This window comes from Uloborus diversus, chromosome 9 (assembly GCF_026930045.1).
Source record: "Uloborus diversus isolate 005 chromosome 9, Udiv.v.3.1, whole genome shotgun sequence".
NCBI lineage: Eukaryota > Metazoa > Arthropoda > Arachnida > Araneae > Uloboridae > Uloborus > Uloborus diversus.
The window spans coordinates 76,791,113-76,810,412 of NC_072739.1; the positions used below are offsets into that span (position 1 = coordinate 76,791,113).

The 19,300-nt window shown below is 30.2% G+C and overlaps 1 protein-coding gene across 1 annotated transcript in view; it reads right to left on the reverse strand.

The window, feature by feature from the left end:
- LOC129230326 (uncharacterized) overlaps positions 1 to 19,300 on the reverse strand; it is a 54,704-nt gene that overhangs the window by 13,514 nt on the left and 21,890 nt on the right. Inside the window, exons 6-8 of the mRNA XM_054864724.1 lie at positions 14,754 to 14,937; positions 4,527 to 4,570; positions 718 to 808 (exon numbers count right to left, since the gene is read on the reverse strand). Of these exons, the coding sequence (XP_054720699.1) occupies positions 718 to 808; positions 4,527 to 4,570; positions 14,754 to 14,937 (319 nt within the window). The remainder of the gene's footprint in view (positions 1 to 717; positions 809 to 4,526; positions 4,571 to 14,753; positions 14,938 to 19,300) is intronic.

Sequence of the window (19,300 nt, forward strand, 5' to 3'; positions counted from 1 at the left end):
TTCTACTTTGGGAGACAATTAGAATCAGTTCCTTCGACTGGACCATCAACGTGAGATTCTACTCAGTTGAACAGTTTATATCCAAGGTTTGAATTTAAATCCGCTAATCAAGCGGATAATTTAATCTGCTATTTTTATCTTTTAAGCTGTTTGCTTATCTAGCTCTGGGCTTTTGTCGGATGCCTTTTCATCCATAAGCTCTTTACTTTTTGCATTGAAAAAGGAGTTCCCTAAAACGCTGAAACACGTGTATGCAGTAATCAGCAAATTTGCGCATTTTTGACGTTGTTTATGTTTACTTTACTGTTCAGCACAAAGGTATTTATTTACTAGTCTTAGAGTAAATTGGTTTGTTTTTTTATGATTGTTTCCTTTTGGCAACAACTGCTTTTCTTTCTACTTTCTTCTATAACTAATATATAGAATAAAATATTGGATTCGTAAAAGTTTTTGAATTTTGAATTTTGATGAATTTGCACATTTAGAGATGTGCCGAATCCATTTTGATCATTTTTTTGGGGAAAATGTCTGTCTCTGTGTGACCATTTTTTGTGTTGCTACTCTAGAACTAGAACTATTGCATGAAATTGAACAAAATTTGGTACACATGTGCCCTCATGTGAATTTGTGCCCATTAGTTTTTTTGCACCAGTTCCTCCAAGTGGGAATGTTTAAGTTCAACTTCTAACATTTAAAAATGAAAAAGCCTTTACTTACAATCGAGGAAAGGAAATTCTTTCTGGGATAAATAAATATTCTTTCACAGCACAATGTTGATACCACTCATTCCAAACAAAATATTTATTGCCTATAACAGACAAAACAATATCTTAAAATTCAGAAGGTTAAAAATGTTGAGAGAATTTTTTAATTAGAAGCACATAATTTTTAAATATAAGTAAATGCTCAATCTACAGTGGCCATAAGTGCCAAACACACTAGAAAAACTGTCTCGGGTACCCTATTGAAACCTTCAAAAGAGGCATTGAACTTGCTAGAAATATTCATTTATGGGAATTTAAATGAACATAAATTAAAAGGGCAATAGGGATCATCATAAAAGAGCAAAATGTTTTTGTTATTTGAGCAACAATAGATAAAATAACTAACTAAAATATTTTAATTTATGTTTCTTGAAACTAAAAAATATATCTATGAAATTAATAATAATGATTAATAAAAAATTAATAATAAAATAAATGACTGAATTCGCAACTCCAATAAACTATAAGGGGCGCTGCAGCCACTGTCTAATGGTGGATGAAAAAAGGTAAAACAAACGAATGCCGTAAATTCTAACTTGCTTTGACGCTTAGTGAATGACAGAAATTTTTCATAAGTGTGGGAAGCTTTCATTTCTATTCTTCTGAAATTACATTGCAACATTAACTGCCTGAAGCCTGTAATTTACGCCAAAGAAAACACGTGGAATGGAATGTTTTACCTTTTTCTGTTGTATTGTTAATCACCTCAAGGTAGTGTATTTAAGCTCTGGAGTTGGGAATTAAAACAAATAAATAAGTGAATGAAATAAATACATTTCTCAAACTAATATTTTTAAAGAAATTAAATACACCTAAATAAAATAATTAACATTAAAAAAAAAAGTAATCAAGCAAAAACTTTTTGTTGTTTTCAAATGAGCAACAGTTAAGAATCTAATAACCTAATTCATAAAAGGACAAGATAAGGAATTATGAATAGAACTGGCAACATTGAAAGATGAAATTTAGGGACACTTATGCATAAAATTAGGGAAACTTCGCATGAATAAATTTGCTGACTAATGTTTAAGCGTAAAAAAGATTTTCATATGCAAGTTCTTAAAAGGGTTGTAGGAGACCCAAAATTTAGAAAACTCATTTTAATTTCTTCAAGCTTAAAAAGACCTTTCAGGTTTGAGGAAAAAATGTTTCAAATGTTTTTTTTTTCTCCTATTGGAGAAAATGAACATTCCTTGGAGCAAGTTTAAATTTAGGAAGTTCATAGAAAAATTGGGAATTTTTTACCAGATTTTTCGGCGAAAAAATTATTAGAAAGAAGAAAATTAAATAAACATGCTTCAAAAATGATCAGATACATACAAATTTTATACTCTTGCATAAAAAGGTTTTTTTAATTTTATTTTTTAAATATTAGCAAATGTTTTATTGTAAGGATTTTTTTCAGAAATTTTAATTATTAAAATAAAATCCCCTTTTTTGGGGGAGGGGGGGATTTCTGTTGTTTTGATAAAAGTTCAAGAGATATTTACTTCACTAGGGGATTAAAATTCGGAAGTCTCCCAAATGAATAGGGAGAGTTAGCAGCTATAAATACGTGATATATCAAAAGGACATGCAATATAATATGTTTTCCAAGTGGTTTTATTGAAATGCTTAAAGATTAAGAATAATAATAGCATAGATGACAGATATGTTTGACATTTTGTCCGGAAAAATAACTAACTTTAAACAAGAAGTTCTGTCTAGAACTAGACGAGCCTACTTTCCCGTATACCCATACTACTTTCTAGTACCTGATCAATGTTCTCAAAATAGCTAAAATCGCAAATTGTTTCAAACATATTTTTCCAATATTTTAAGCTACTTTCTAGGAATAAAATATTCCTCACTCATCTAAAAAAATTAGATGCGTAAAAAAAAGAAAAACAAAACAAAAAAAAAAAAAAAAACAAAACGAACAAATAAAATAGCAGCAACTTTTAAACAAAGCAGCTAATACACTTTTTTCCATTAAAAAAAAAATTCTTCAACAGCTTTCAAAACGAAAAAAAAATAATAAAAATTAATAAGCTCATTAAAATAAATACATCCTATCAAAAAAAAAAAAAAAAAATCGTTTCTTTTTCCCTGTTGCCAAAAATAATTTTTTAAATGAATTAATGCACTTATCAAGATAAATAAAAACAATAAAATGTCAACGTAAAGAAATACTTTTTATTGTCAAAAAAAAAAAAAAAAAATCGTCTGCGCGTATCTTTATGTAGAAACATAAATGACTTCGAGTTTATTCACCGAAAACTGAATACCTAAATAAGAACTTTAGCGTTAAAATAAAAACAAATCACATCAACAATAATTATTTCACAGTTAAAACCATAGCGTCGGAGTCGGAGTCAATCTAATTTTGGGATGAAGGAGTCGGAGTCGAATATCCGAGAATCGGAGTCGGTCATTTGTCCGTGTATAAATTTTTGCCAAAGCTAGGAAGTCATAGTCGAAGTCGGGGAGTCGGAGTCCGATTAACTGTCGGGCACAGGAGTTCGGATTCGGATTTAGGTGCCCCTAAATTCTCGGAGTCAGAGTCTGGAGTTCGGCGTCAAGAGCTATTTCCAACAAAATTTGTTTGAAGTAAATCCGCCTTCAAGTGCGGAATCTACATTGACTTTCAGTTTCCCCGTAGGCGCTAATGTTAAGGGATTTGAACTGTTCAAAATTGAACAGAAAATTGTTCAAATCAAAAAGATATTTTATATACAAGTTTTTCATCAAAAGCTTTTTCCTACAAAGTTTGTTTGAAGCAAATTCGCCTCACAGTTCGGAATTGCCTTGAATTTCCCCGTAGGAGCTAATGTTAAGTTTTTTTGAACTGTTCAAAATTGAACAAAAAATAGTTCAAACCAAAAAGCGAAATATGGGAATGAGGTGTCCTTGCCGAGATCTTTCGAACAAAAAAAAGTTTGTTCCAATCGGACTATTCATTCAAAAGTTATTAGGGGGGGACAGACAGACAGACCGACAGACAGACAGACAGACAGACAGACAGACCGACAGACATTTTTCCCCATCTCAATACCCTACTTTCCAATTTTTAATTTTTCGATATTTATTTAATTATTTTATTTATTTTTGAATTTTTTTTTGTTTTTCGGGATATTTTTAAGATGCATTAAGCCTTCTTTCATGCTTTTTTCTTCTTTTTCTGACTTTTACTGGGAAAGTAGGCTAAAAAGCGTGAAAATCAGCATCTACTTCATTTATGCTAAAAACATAACATCGTTGCCCACTTGGAAAAGTCACACGGTGTAAAAAATGTATGCTGATTCGACAATAAATAAGTAAATCAAATCTTATAAATGCTAACAACATTTAACATACCTGCATATGCAGTTTAAAAAAAAATCCCTTTTTTCAAGTTTCACTGCCATATTTGTTGATTTATTATCATAACTAATTTTCAACAATTACCAAAAAAAAAAAAAAAACATTGTTTTTGCCATTGCACAAAAAAATATTTTTTGAGCAAAACATCTTTTGAGCTATTATTATAAATTGGCTATATTTCATAGTTAAAATAACTCATTTTTGTCAAACTTTGAGAAAGGCTTTTGGAATTAATCCTTGCGTTTAAGTAACCCATGAATTTTCCAGAATTGCCTAATTTTATCCAGATGCAAACTTGTTTAAGCAAATGCACACCAGAAGTTGTACTATTCAAATTAAAAATGATGGGGAAGAATGTAAAAATGTTTATAAAAAATAATTAATGGCACAAGAAAAAATTGTTTTGTTTCATTTACTTACCTTGGTTTAATGCATTGATTTTCATCATGACATTACTATGTTCCCTGAAAAAAAAAGTTCAATATTCAAATCAACATACAGTTAAACCTATGTAAGTTGACCACTTGCGGTGCAATACTTCAGTGGTCAATTTAAACAGGTGGTCAACTTACAAAGGTTGATTTATATGTTAAGGGTTAATTCCGTACTATTCATTGGTAATGATTGTTTTTGCTCGAGTTGTTTTGATACTGCTTCCTTTTTCATGACGGCAAGCTTTGGTAAAAAAAAAATCGAAAATATATACAGTGGCTCCCAAAAGTGTTCGTACACTTTGAAATTTTTTAGTAAAACCAAAATAACTCAAAACTGAATTCAAATATAAAGTCCAATATTTTTTCACATCATTCCTATGTCATTCTAAATATAACCCATTGGTTTTTTTTCAAAATATTGACGGATCTTCTTTTTGAAATAGATCAGAAAACGAAGAGACAGAGAAATAACATGCCACAAAAGTCATCGTACACTCAAATGTTTTCGAATAAATTCATGATTAAAATTATCATATGCCGTTTTATTAATATTTATGCAATGTGTAGAACCTTATAAGTCATTTGACTTTAATTTTTTGTTTATTTATTCCTTAATATATTGCTTATTACTGTAAAATGGCTGATATTCGTAAAAAACCGCAAACGCCATTCAAAATTTGAATTTTTTTCCCACAGTAGTGGTAAATTGGTTTGAAATGACTCTAAATTAGTTAATTTATTTGTTTGTATAGTAAAGTGCTTGATAAAATGCTTTAAAGAAAGGAATCGGACCGAAAACAAGGTAAGAAAAGGTCAACCGGCAAAGTTGACAAAACGTGATCGTAGATTTAAAGTTATCATTTAAATAACTTTAAATTATCAAAATACACAAAATTTATCAAAAATACACATTTGAGTACTGTAAAAGTTACTGCAGAGTTAAATGAAACATTTTACTATTAATTTTTACCTAAAATTGTTCGCCAAGTTTTTTGATTAGCTGGATTAAATGGGGCCTTTTCCCGCAGAAATTTTCTTGGTCGTGCGAAAAACAGAAAGCTTACGCTTTTCGTCCCAAAATCAGCGATAAATAAGCTAAAAACAGTTTAGAATCATGTCTTACTTACAGATAAAAATTAATTTAACATTTTTGGTTAAATTGTTGTATAACTGTAAGTAGAAGAAAAAATTAGGAACTTAATCTGAAGAACTTAGTTGGATCAGTTAATCGGGACGGTGAAGGTGTTTTAGTGTGAGGGTGCATATCAGCATCAGGACTTGGTAGTTTGTAATTTTTTGATGAAATAATGAATCATGCTGTTCCTTTAAAAATTTTAAAAACCAATTTTGAACTCTAAGCCAAAAATTTGGTTATTGGAAACAACTTTGTTTTTATCAAAATAACGATAAAAAGCACATGGTTTTCAACGTTTGCATCTAGTGCCTCGAAAATTGTCCTAAAGTTTAGAAAATACCCCCTCAATCTCCAGATTTTAACTTAATGTAACGTATTTAGAGATATCTGGAGGCTAGATTACGAAAATAGGGCTTTAAAACGAAAATAGAGCTAGAAATAGTAATACTCGAAGTGTGGTAGAACAGTTACTCAGAAATTACGCTAAAAAAAGAAAGAAAAAGAATGAAATCTATTCCCAGACGTTTAGAAGGTGTTATGAATACTGTATGATATTCTACTAATTAGTAACTTAATCAAAAGTTAGATTATTCAATAATATATAGACATTTTATAAAGTGTACGAAGACTTTTGTGAGATAAAATTTCCGGCACCTTTCGGTTTTTGATTTTTAAAAAATTAAGTTTTAATATTTTTTAAAAACTTTTCATGCAATTTTGTTAAACATTGATCATAGATCTTATAATTAAATACCTATCCCGAAATATTAATTCTAACCAATGATTTGGGGTCTATTTCGTTGAAAGTCGTAGGTGTACGAAGACTTTTGGGAGCCACTGTAGCTTTAAAAAGTAATTCCTGAATCTTTTGGGTCTAAGTAGTGGTAAAAACAAAACAAAAATTTAAGTCACAAAACATACAGAAAACCTTAAATAAATAATTGCTAGAGCACAGGAGTTCATAAAACTAAAAGAGTGAAATAAAAGAGACAGCTGCTTTGAGATTGAGCTTGTCAGGGAGAAAATCTCAAAGTATTAAGTACCAGATCAACAAAGCATCAGTGGACAATTAGGCAAATGCACTAAAAAATGCAAAAAATAATAAAGAAGTAGCTAAAGAAATTGAACTTTGAAAATTAAAAGTAAGTATTAAATGCATCTAATGTCTAAAGCATTTTTTTTTTTTTGGAAAAGCAAATGATAAGAAGTGCAAATCATGTAGACATTGTGCAGTAGTTATTACAAAAACATAGCTTCATGTGTTAGACGTTCACTATAATGAACCTTTTTGTCCAAACAAAATTGGTTACTATAACGAGAGGTCACCACAAGGTAAATGTACTAGATATTGCATGTTGTTTAGTCCTGTTTAAAAATACTGGTAAAACTTTTACAAGTAATACTTCATTTTAAAAAAGAATCATGAAATAAATAAAATAATAAATGATTCAAAAAAAAAATTGCTTAAATTTTTACAATTGAATACTATATTACGTTTAGACTAGGGATGTGTCGTTCATGAACGAACGGCTCAAAAAGAATGAATCCTTAAAATGAACGGATCCATTCGTTCACCTAAAAAGTGAACTGCTGTTCTTTTGAATGGTGAGCAGTTTGGAACATTGTATTAATGCACTTGTGAAAAAAATTGCTTAAAAAAAATTACATTCATCATCACATTTTTAACTCAAGGAATCTCAAATTTCCTTTTTCTCAGTGCAATACAATATATTCATTCAAACCTTTTTACTTCTTACTTTATTCATCTTTTTTTTTAATCGTTGCAGTTCATTTGCGATATTCCATTGTAATGTTTTGAGTAACTTGTTTGGGCAACTAACAAAAGGTTTAGACATTCCACTTCCTGTCCCACACAACTGCTAAAATCTTTCTCAGGCTTTCTGTCGCCAAAATTGTTTCTAAAAATACCTTTTAACACTTTTCTGGCAAACCTTTTGTCTTACATAACATCCCTATCAACTATGATCTATATTGATTTGACTCTATTTTTTACTGATTATTACTGTCTAATTTTTTTTCCTCATTTAAAAAAAGTGTTTTTTTTTCTGTTCTCATCGATACTCTGGAACAATTTTTAACCCCCCTAATACTTTTACCCAACTGAGCATGCGCGGCGCAAAGGAGGGTAATGTGTTTATGAGTCTATGCATGTTTGTTCCTATGTGGCATTGTAGAGGCTAAGCACCCCGGCCAATTTTGATGATTGTTACGTCAATCGATTTGTCTTAACTTTGGGATTGTCACTAAACACATGACAGTAATCAAAATTCACCATATCAACAACCAGCCGCCACATTGTCAGTTTGCAAGCTATTTTGCTGCCTGAATTTTTTGTTTATCAGTCTACTAATTTGATTTTGATCTTTAATAGGTTAATTGTTTTTGTCGTGAGTCGGGGGACTGAGTTTGGCGTCGTGTACTTTTTTGACGGGCTTTTTCAGTTTTGCGAGAAAGATTTGACTGACAACGTTTCTGAGCTTGCATCATCATGAGTTATACAGGTTGTTTATGTAGCTGTGGTTGACTTAAGTTCGGGCATTTTTGCTCAAGGTCAAGCATATGTAGCTTTAAGCTGAGTAGGTCCCTAGAGTGACTAATAATCAGTAGTTTAGATCACTGCAAGATACTTAACAATCCTCATGATATGAACTCTCTCAATGAAATGACAATATTACAAAATTTACCGTGTTATGACCATAATAACTAAGTCAATGAAAATTAACTTAAAGTGTAAAATTAAAAATAATTAAATAAAAAACCCCAAATGCATAAAAACCAAAAACACTAAAATGAAAAGCCTAGTAACTACTACTGAATAATTACACCATTGGAATAGTTTTATAATTGATACACACATAAGACAAATCATAAATTCAAAAGCAGGATCAACAGTCAAGGCCCATTCAAATTTTACGGGATCCTCGATTGGTCAAAAAGAAATGGGCCTCGACTGTTGATTCTTCTATTCTGCTTTTAAATTTATGATTTGTCTTATGTGTGTATTGATTATAAAACTTTTCCAATGGTGTAGTTATTCAGTAGTACTTAATAACATTCTTAACTACTGAGCTTATATCTTTTTCTTTTTAGTTTTTTTGGTTTGTATGCAGTTGGATTTTTTGTTTTTATTTAATAATTCTTTTTTCAGGTGAGTTTCTTTTAAAATTAAGTTATTCGGTACTCCAGCTGAGCTACCAATATATTTCTTGTTACTTTTTTCGTTATACATGGTCTATTGGTAATACTATAATGAAACACAGAAACAATGCTGTAGTTGGTAAAATTTAATAGCTTAATATTCTGACATGCTGAAATGGAACCTGTGATTCTTTGAATGGAAAACATATCTTAACATTCGGCAATTGAGAAATAGTATCTTACAAAGTGAACTATAATTGCTTTATGCATCTAAACCTGAATAAAGTTTTCTTAATTCATTTTTTACAGGCATATTTCCTTACCTTTAGATTATCTTAATTATTTTTCTTTCAAAAAATATTACTGAACTAATGAAACATTTCAACTGTATGTGAGTATGTCGTACAGAGAGATCACCTGCAACATTTTAAAATGAACGATGACGTTTAAACGAACGAACAGAATGAATATATCAAAAGAATAAATGATCCTCTGATGGATCATTAAAAAGAATGAAATTGCTTACTTTTAGTTTAACCAAATACATTTAACGAAATGTACTCCAAAAATAATTTAATTTACAGGTTTTTTTTTTTTTTTTTTTTTCAATTTAAAATAAATTAGAGATCATGGTTGCTTCTGCCTTGGTTAAGATTTTTTCAAAAATGTAATTTCTTTTCTCATTAAGATAAAAAACTTCACACCGTCTATCATTTGCATGCAATTTTCAATAACTCTTTGAACCTTTCATAATTAAAACCCTTCTTTCAGTCAAAATATTCAATCTTTAAAAACATAAATTTTTAAACATAAGTTTGCAAATAGAAAATTATAAGAATCACAAAAAAAAAAAACCTGTGACCCTCTTCCTCCAATCAACTCTAATTTGAATTCTGAAACTTTGAATTCAAATTATGTTTTTCACAATCAAGAGTTGCGACAAGACCCTACTCATTAGAGTTATCGTTTCTAGAAATGCCTCCCCCCCAAGCATGTCCCTCCTCCTGGGTGGTTATGTGTGTATAGTTGTGTGTGTGCAGGCTTAAGTGTGTGCACGTAGGCCTGTGTATGTGTGTAAAGGCGCGCGCGTGTAGGCGAGGGTGTATGAGCATGCATGTGTAGGACATGGACGCCACCACCCAGCAAAATGTGGATTCCGGGGGACAGTGCTCAGGAACAGAGCAGCCGTGCCGGTGGGTGGTGGTGCTGCTGGTCCAAGCTGAAAAAGGAACCACAATGTCAAGGACTGTCAAATGAGAACAATAAGCAATTGTGATTGCTCAAAAAAAAAAAAAAAAATATATATATCAGGGTTCATACTCAAAATTACAAATAAAAAATAAGGAGTTTTGAAGGAGTTTTATTTCAATTTTTAAGGAGGTTGGTTTTTGTCTAAATGTCGTTATTTTTAAAATTCATACTTCGGAAAGAATGTGCAAACCTTTGTTCATCTTTTGCATTTAAGCAACACATTGCATGTATAAATATACTAAGGTAAGGTTGTTAAAGAAATTACAGTAAAACCCCTTCTAACAGACACCTCTCTTATGCTGACGATTTTTCATTTCTCTATTGCAAGGCAAACAACGTTATTAAACCCCTGTCCTGTGCACACCCCTCCATTACGGACAAAAAAAAAAAATATCCAGAGTAAGTATCTGCATTAGAGGGGTTTTACTGTTGATTTTAAAAAATCTTAAAGAAGGCCAATGTATCATTAGAACGTTACAAAGAGCAAAAATTAAAACAAATATCTCCAGTTTTTGTTTATTAAAATTCCTCCAACAGAACCTTCACAGCAACCTTTTATCAAAGAACTTTTATAAAAACATTACTAATATTAAACCTATCAAGTGTTAGGTACATAATTTTACACTATGCTATTTGATAATTAACAATCCCAAGTAAGTCAAAAGAAAAAATATAGATTATATTCTTTTTAAACTGACAAGAAACTATTAGACATCTAGCAAACAATAAAATGAGAGCAAGTGAAAAATTATTACATCATGCATATAATACGTTATGTATACAAAAGCTGCCAAACCAACATAACATATGAGAATCTAACACAATAAAACTCCAATAATAATAACTGAAATAACCTGTGAAGTTCCTAGGCTGCATTACTGGAACATTTTTGCACATCATTTTCCTTCTCTTCTATTTGTACATTTATTTCAGCAATATCAATTTTCTTCTCTTTAATGCTTCTTCTTAAATTATTGGATTTGATGAATAAATTTATATTTTTTTCTGCCTCAGCCTTTGCCGAAAGATCATCAGCTTCAATTTCATACTCGTTCACATCTTTTTCCAAACAAGCTCTTTTCTTCTGTAAGTATTCTATTTCCTCTTTTAATGAGATTCTCTTTCTTTTCAAATTGTCTGTTTCTTTCTCTATTTTTTGTTGCTCTAAGTATAGCATATATTTTGCACGTGCTGATGACACAGATACTCTCATTTCATTAGTGATTTTAACGTCAAAAATACTCCCAGCAATTCTGATCTTTTCACAAATTATTCGTTGAGAAATAAAAGAATTATCTTTTAAATTTTCCACTTCTATAGCTTTATTTACAGAGAAGCCTCTTTCAACTGATGCCTGTCCATGTGAAAATATCATAAGCATTTTGAAAATGTCCCATAGTTTGGAAAATTCTCCACACTTGAAGTACTGGTAAAAAAATGTGTCTACTGAATCAACTTTATAGTTGAAGTTTTCAAAATCAAACTTATTTTTTTTAACAATATCTTCCAAAAAGGAACTATACTCCTTTAAAATATCATCACCATCTTTCTCTAAAACTTGGTTTAATTTAGTAAGCCTTAACAAAACTTGCTTCATACATTTTTTTGATTTGGGAACATCACTTATCATAGTCTTTGGGTCAAAATTTTAAGACCAAGGATTTGTAGAATCAAAAATAAGGAGTTCATAAGGAGATTTTTGCAAAAGTCAGGAGTTTTAAGGGCCCTTATCTATTTTTCCTAAAAAGCAGGAGTTTATAAGGAGTTTTTAAGGAGCGTACGAACCCTGTATATACATATATAAAAAAAAAGTTAATTTTGGAGGCTATATTGGAATGAACAGTTCAATTTGAACATTCTAATGTAACATTACATTCATGGAAAAGCAAACAAGACTTCATGCATCGGTTTTTATAATGGAAGGGTCACACCAACAGGAGGTTGTTCTAAAAAGCATTGACTATGTCTGCAGTTCTGATTATCTGCAGGAGTTTTCAAACTTTTTTTAAAACTTATGAGTTTTAATGGTTTGCATATAGATATTACATGTATTTTTATATTCAATGTTATTCTATGCAACGTAGCAATGTTTTTGGTAATAATTTAAATGTATGTGTGAGTGTAATTAATGTTTTTTAGCTATTATATATACTAAGTATAGTTTTTTACCTATTATTATAATTTATTACGGGAGGGGGGGGTTTAATTAACCAGTTATTATACAACCTATTTCACGGATAATCAGAGTATACTGTATTTAAATTTTAAATACTTGAGACAATATATCTTGACAGGAAAAAGATGCATAGAGAATGAAAAAAAAAGTACAAAACAAGAGATTTGGATGAAAATAGGTTTTGAGTTTGTATTAATTTTCATTCACTCATTTGTTTGCTGTTTTTTTTGGTTATTAGTTCTAGCATATGCCTGGATTTAGTAGATCTAAAAAAACATTTGTCAATATCTGTTTGTGGTTTATAGTCTTGAAGTGACAGGGTTCATACTCAATTTGGATAAAAAATTTCCATGACTTTTCCAAGACTTTTTCATGACTTCATAAAAAATTTTCATCACCTTGCTACACGAAGAGAACAGGAATATTAAATGCCAAACTTGCCAATTTTCGGGAACGGGCTTTCGAAAAACTTTTATGTGAGTGCAACTACCTCATTGCAGGTTACTCATTGGAGAGCACTTACTTGTGACTGAAAAAATATCAGTGCACTGCAGAAACTAATAAATTATTCTTATTTGTCTTCACCATATCAATTCAAGTAAAGTAAAAATGCAATACACTGATGTTTAAATGTCTAACAAATATTTAATAAATAGGGCAGAATAGTAATGAATGGGACAAAAATTGAATGGGTCATTACTAAGTTACCAATAATAAATTTATTTGGTAAAAATATTGCCCTTTGGTGTCAATAGTGCATCTACTCACCAATGTAACTGAACAATATACTATATTCGTTCATTAAAGTAAAGCCACGTTTTTCAGTTTTTTCACTTTTCTAAATCAGATATTTCAGTGGCCACAAAGGGATCAGTTTTATGAGCTGTATGTTGGGCACCACTGTTTTAGAGTATTAGAATTCCCCTATTTTTATGTTCTATTACCTGACTAAAATCTTTACTTTCTAAAGCCTTCAACATATTGAGATAAACTCTGGTACATTTAATAATGAATTTTTTACAAGTAATTGAAACAAACTCGGGTGCAATTAAATTACACTTTTTGAGGGGGCGTGGCAAAATCAAGGAAGTGCAAGTCCACTACTACAGAATATAAAATATAAAAAGTGCAGAAAATAATGGTGAATTCAAAATTAGTGATGTCCTAGTAGTAAAATCACATTACAAAAACAGGCGAACAGCTGTTACAGAAGTGGATGATATTGGATTCCAGAACTCGGACTTGTTTCCGAGATTGTTTAAGTTATATGCAATATTACTAAACCACTCAATATTTCTAGTGCTCTGTTAGATAGATACTTTCTTACTATTCAAGACAATTTTTCATGACTTTAAATAAACTTCCATGACTTTTAATGAAAATATTAATTTTCCATGACTTTTCCAGGTCTGAAATTTGTTTATTTTTTTTCCATGACTTTCCAGGATTTCCATGACCCGTGCGAACCTTGAGTGAAGAAACATTCAGATAAATCATCATAAATTCATTTAATGTTGATGCTTCCAGAGATTGTTGAATGTCTGTTATAATTAAATTCATGTGACTAAAGTTTCCTTCACATGATTCTGTTGAGGTTGGAAGAACTGCAAGGATTTCAAATAAGTGGTTAAAATGAGGAAATATTTTTGGTTGACAAGTGTATTATTCTGAAGCAAATCTTCAAGTCTTGTTCTAGCACTTTAAATTCATACCATTTTTTTAACAATGTCTTCTAATTTATTCCTGCTTGGAATTCCATTGTGGGAGAAAATATGATTTTTCGGACGTGGTTGGCAAAAACTGTAATTTCTGTTTCACCAAAACCTTCTAAGTTTTCTTTAGGCCAAGAGAACTGTACTCATTCCTTCAAGATAAATGACAATTTTTTTACAATAGAGCTTATGACACTAAAATTTAGTATCTGGTCAATGCAATGGTGGAGAGATGACACTAGGTATGCTTTTTTTCACTATTGCAGCTATTTAATTCTCCCTCCCATTCATACTTGCAGCACCATCAGTTCCAAGTCGAAACATCCATTGTTCCTTCAGGTAATCAATTCCTAAATTTTTGATTTCAGCATCTATATCTGTTGAACATCACATTTTTATTTGAGGCGAACTATTACATTTAGGAGTGTAGTCATAAAAATAAAATTGGTTGTAAAATTATAGAACTGTTTTGATATAAGGGGTGGTCCACAAACAATGTCGTGCTGTGAGGAAGGAGGGGGCTTTGTGGAATTGTGACAGGGGGTGGGAAGTAGTAACAAGAAGTGAGACATTTTACACATTTTTACAACAATATGTTTATGAAAAATAGCGCCACATGTGAAAAGAGGAAGGGATGGGAAAATGAATGTGATACTTTGTAACAAAGGGGGGGGGGGGTCACAAATGTTGAGAAAATGTGTGACATCATTCATGGACAGCTCAAAATAAGATTTGATAACCTGTAAATATATACATTACCAAATAGGAAAAAAAACTCACTTTTCAAAGTTTCCATCAAGAACGAATAACATTTTCAAAGCAATTATGATGAAAGCTAATGCTCTGTTTTCATATACAGGTATTGAGAAACATTTTGATCTCATACTTGGAGGTTTTTTATACCACTCATCATGATTTTCAGAAAATTTAGCAAGCAGATTTTTCACAACAGGAATCAAATCATCTAGAAAAAAAATAAATAAATAAAAATAAATAAATAAATAAATAAACACAAGACAGTCTCAAATACCTCATCCAGATGCCTGATGTAATATACATTTACATTAAATATGATTTGTAAAAACCTAATACATATAGTAATAATATGTAAAGGGCAAAAAAAAAAAAGTAAGATGACAAATCGGGTAAGATAGTGGAAAAATTTGGTATTTCTACAATTCTCTTACAGATAAAAACATCTACCTAAGCATTTTTTGATCCTGAGTTGAATAAGCTACCTTCTCCCTATATTTCTCAACCAACTTCCAGTTGAATGAACTTTAAAAAAAAAAAAAAAAAGATTGTTAAATTAAAACTACAAGGAAGAGTGAAAAGACAAAACATTATCCTCAAAGAGAGCAGGTGAATAAGTAAATAAATAAAACAAGGAGTATTAAAAATAATTAAAGAACAGGATTAGTCGTAATCACACAAGTCGATTTTTGTGTATAAAGTATATTGATTAATCTTGTTCTAAAAATTTTTTGCTTCACCTAATCAATTGTTTGTATTTTTAAACAACATTTTTCCTTAGAGACATATTTTTCATAATTGAAACAGGGAAAGTCAGTTTCAATTTCTTTTGTTGATCATAATGATTTAAAGAAGTCATAGGTTAAAGTTTCAGGTTTTCAATGCAAATCTTACATTGAGGGGAAAAAAACTTGGAGCTTAATTTTTCATCTTATCCCATCTTCTCTTACACATAGTTGAAACACAAAAAATGTGTTAAAATTTATTTAAAGCATTTATTAAACAATTCACTACAAAAGATTTTTCCTTTATCAGTAATAAAAATCAACATGGAGAATGACAATGAACATGGGGACGGTATGAGATATTTTTAAAGAACATGCACAAACAATTTAGCTGCTTTAAACTGTATAAAAAAGTCATACAGTATAACCTCGACTTAACGATTGTCAAGGAACAGGAAAAAGTTAACGTTAAATCAAGGAAATTGTTAAATTGAGGAGCATAGACATTCAATGCAGTCAAACCCGGACCAGTGAAATATATCTTAAAATTGAGGAAACGGATAAATTGGGTATTGTTAAACTGAAGTTATACTGTAAATGTTGTTCAAAAATAAAATTAGTTTAAATAAATTTTTAAAAAAAATCAAATTAAGTTATGAATTAAATAAATCAATTCTAGACAAAGAGATGATTTTTTAAAACTTTTCAACTAATATTTCAATTGCAAAAATGTATTATCCATGTTGAAGCATACAAAAAAACTCTTTACTCCACTGGGCTTTGGAATTTTTTGCACTGAAATGACACAATGATAAATTTGGTGGTTGCTTAAAAGGTACCATGAGCACTCTAAGGGTTTTTGTTTGGTATTAATCAAAAACTGTTAAATTGACACATCAAAAAGATTCTGTAAATATTATTTAATATCAAACATATTCAATAATAACACTAATGTACCATAATCACACACACAAAAAAAAAAAAAAAAAAAAAAAAAACTGAACTAATTAACGTAATCAAATTTAATTATGTAAATTGTCAATGATTAGAAAGCAGGGTTGCCTCAATTTAAAATTGCAAACACTAGACTGGGTTCCAGTGGCAAAGTCTGAAGCTAACTTCCCTGGGCATGAAGGGGTAAAGGTTCCCTCTAGGTAAGACTGCGCTAGGCTAGACACTGCAAGTTCTACCAGTGTTAGAAATAAGATAAGAACTAAACTTTGAAATAATGAATACATCATTGTTTTACTTTCCTTTCTGACTCAAAAAAGTTTTCGCACACCACACAGTTATTTTTATTCACTTTGAAATACTGACTGAGCAACAGTTGTTTTCCTGAAAGAAGAACCTGTAACTCTGAAGAGATTTGGCTTTGAGTAGTTTTAGTATAAGTGTTAAAATATTCAGTTTCAACACAAACATTTTAAAGTTAATAAAATAATTAAAAATAATGGCTGAAAATTTTGTTGAGCTATAAGTGTTATCTCAGCAACAACGGACATATAATCTCTGAGATACCAACACTCCATACAGTTTCAGTTGTAATTTTTTCTAGTGCTCCAGTATCGACAATAAACTGGTCTTTTGTTATGATATTGACATTATAAACACTTAAAAAAAATCCACATTTCAATTACTTAAATTTGATGGTGATAGTAACAAGTAACTAAAATTAAAATTTAAAAAAGCCCGGACTAGGTCGCAAATGTGGAATCAAGAGGAAAATATGAAAATCCTTTTATAAGCCCCTTATACCATTACAAATCAATTACAAGTATTTTATTTGTTAACAAATATAAACTAGCAACAGATATGCAGTTTAAATCATTACGTTTTCTTTCCTTGTTGTCCAACAATGAATTTAGTTACCAATTGAGTGAATAAAGATTAAGCCATATTTAAAATCTGCTTTAAAAAAGCGTTATATTTTGAATTCTATGTAACATAGTAGTTCCAAACACATTCTATCAGACACACACAAAAAAAAATCTTTATTTTGGTACTAAATTTTTAAAATTTTAAATATTTTTTCACAGCAAAAATCGTGAAAAACCTTTTATAGGTCTTAAATCAATATCTTTTGATTAATGTCATCTGAAGACACAACCTAGTTAAGAACACTCTTGATCAACTCTCCTTTCGAATTAAAAAAAAAAAAAAAATGAAAATCAGTCTATCCATTTAGGCGCTAGAGTGCCACAGAAAGAAATACACAGATACGTCAAACTTATAACCACCTTCCTTTGTGTGTCGGGGGTGAAAAACAGTAAAATATAATTAAGGGTCATTCCATAGTGACTAACGTAACATTCGCAGCTGATTTTCAAAATCTTTCTACTTACACCGGGAGTAAAAATGAATGTATTTTGGTTTAATATGCAGATTTAAAATGTACAAGGTGACTATTTTTCATTTCCACCAAGAATTTGAAGCAAAATAAGCGCTGGCAGTTGTTTTTTCACCAAAAAAGGCATTGTGACTAACGTAACATTTTTGCAACCCGGAGAAACAATGCTTATGTTACGAGGCAAATTTTTCTGAAACTTACGCAGGCATTTAAAATTGGCCGATATATTTGTAAGAGGTAAACAATCTATTTTTAAAAATGTATTACAGATTTGTTACAGATGAATCTTTTTTGGCCCTTAATGGTACTTTTACGAAAAACTGCGTGTGACTAACGTAACGTGACTAACGTAACCATCGAATAACAAACAATGAATGCATATAAAAAAACTTTTTATAATTGATTTCTTGCTCTTATATTACTTTTACACTTTTTAGGAACCTTCTTTGTGTTGCATTATGGTTCTTTCTTTACTTTTTTTTCTATAATAGTGTAAGAAATTGAATGGAAGGATTCAGTTCAATTAACTCAATTTGAATGTGCGAAAAAAATAAACAAATAAAAAAAATGCTTTTACAAACTGAATAACATCATTCTTGGGCTAATTAAATCCTAAATATCTCTCTTTAAAAAAATTAACTTTATGCAAATTGACAGTTTCACCGAATTCTAGTATTCTGCCGATATACTAGTTATCGTCATAAGAAACTCCGCAGTACTTTTCAATGGCATATTATTTTTTAAGGTTTACTGATTCATCGAACGAATAGTGTTGTGCATGCTTTTGAATTAAAATGTAATATTGAAAAAAAATATTCGAACGTTTTTGCAGAATGCATTTTAATTCCAGATATCACCGCAAATGTTTGAATTTCTAAATGATCATTCTTGCATTTTCTGAAATATATGGCAGCAGCGCTTATTGTCACTGTATCATGTAACATCTTCAAATGTTTTCCAACGAGCAGCCATTACTTCATTTTAATAATAGGTGGACATGTATTTTCTAAAAAATAGAGACGTTCTTCTTTGTTAAGACTGTATTTCTATTAACTTAATTCTTAAGCTTGGATTCTTGTGTTGAATGCACATTCAGCAGAGTACTCAATTTGCTCTACTCACCTTTTTTCTTTTTTAATAATTCTTTAAATTGGAAGTATCTTTATAAAGACCTTTAAAAAAGTATTTTTTTAAGTAAACAGAAGGTCTATACAATGTAATTTTACTGGTATTTTTCACCCTTTATATTTTTAATCAATATAGAATGCATGTATATTCAAAATTGTCCATGAAAATGTACATTAAATTAAATAAGTTTAAATATTAGCAGTCATTTTAAAAATATTACGTTAGTCACATGCAAACTGTTACGTTAGTCACAGCTCAAATGTTACATTAGTCACACTAATTATTTATATCTACTGATACTGAAATAAATATTTTGCACTTTTTAAGAAGATATGATACAGATGTAAGAAAATAAAAAGTGCTGTTTGGTTCAA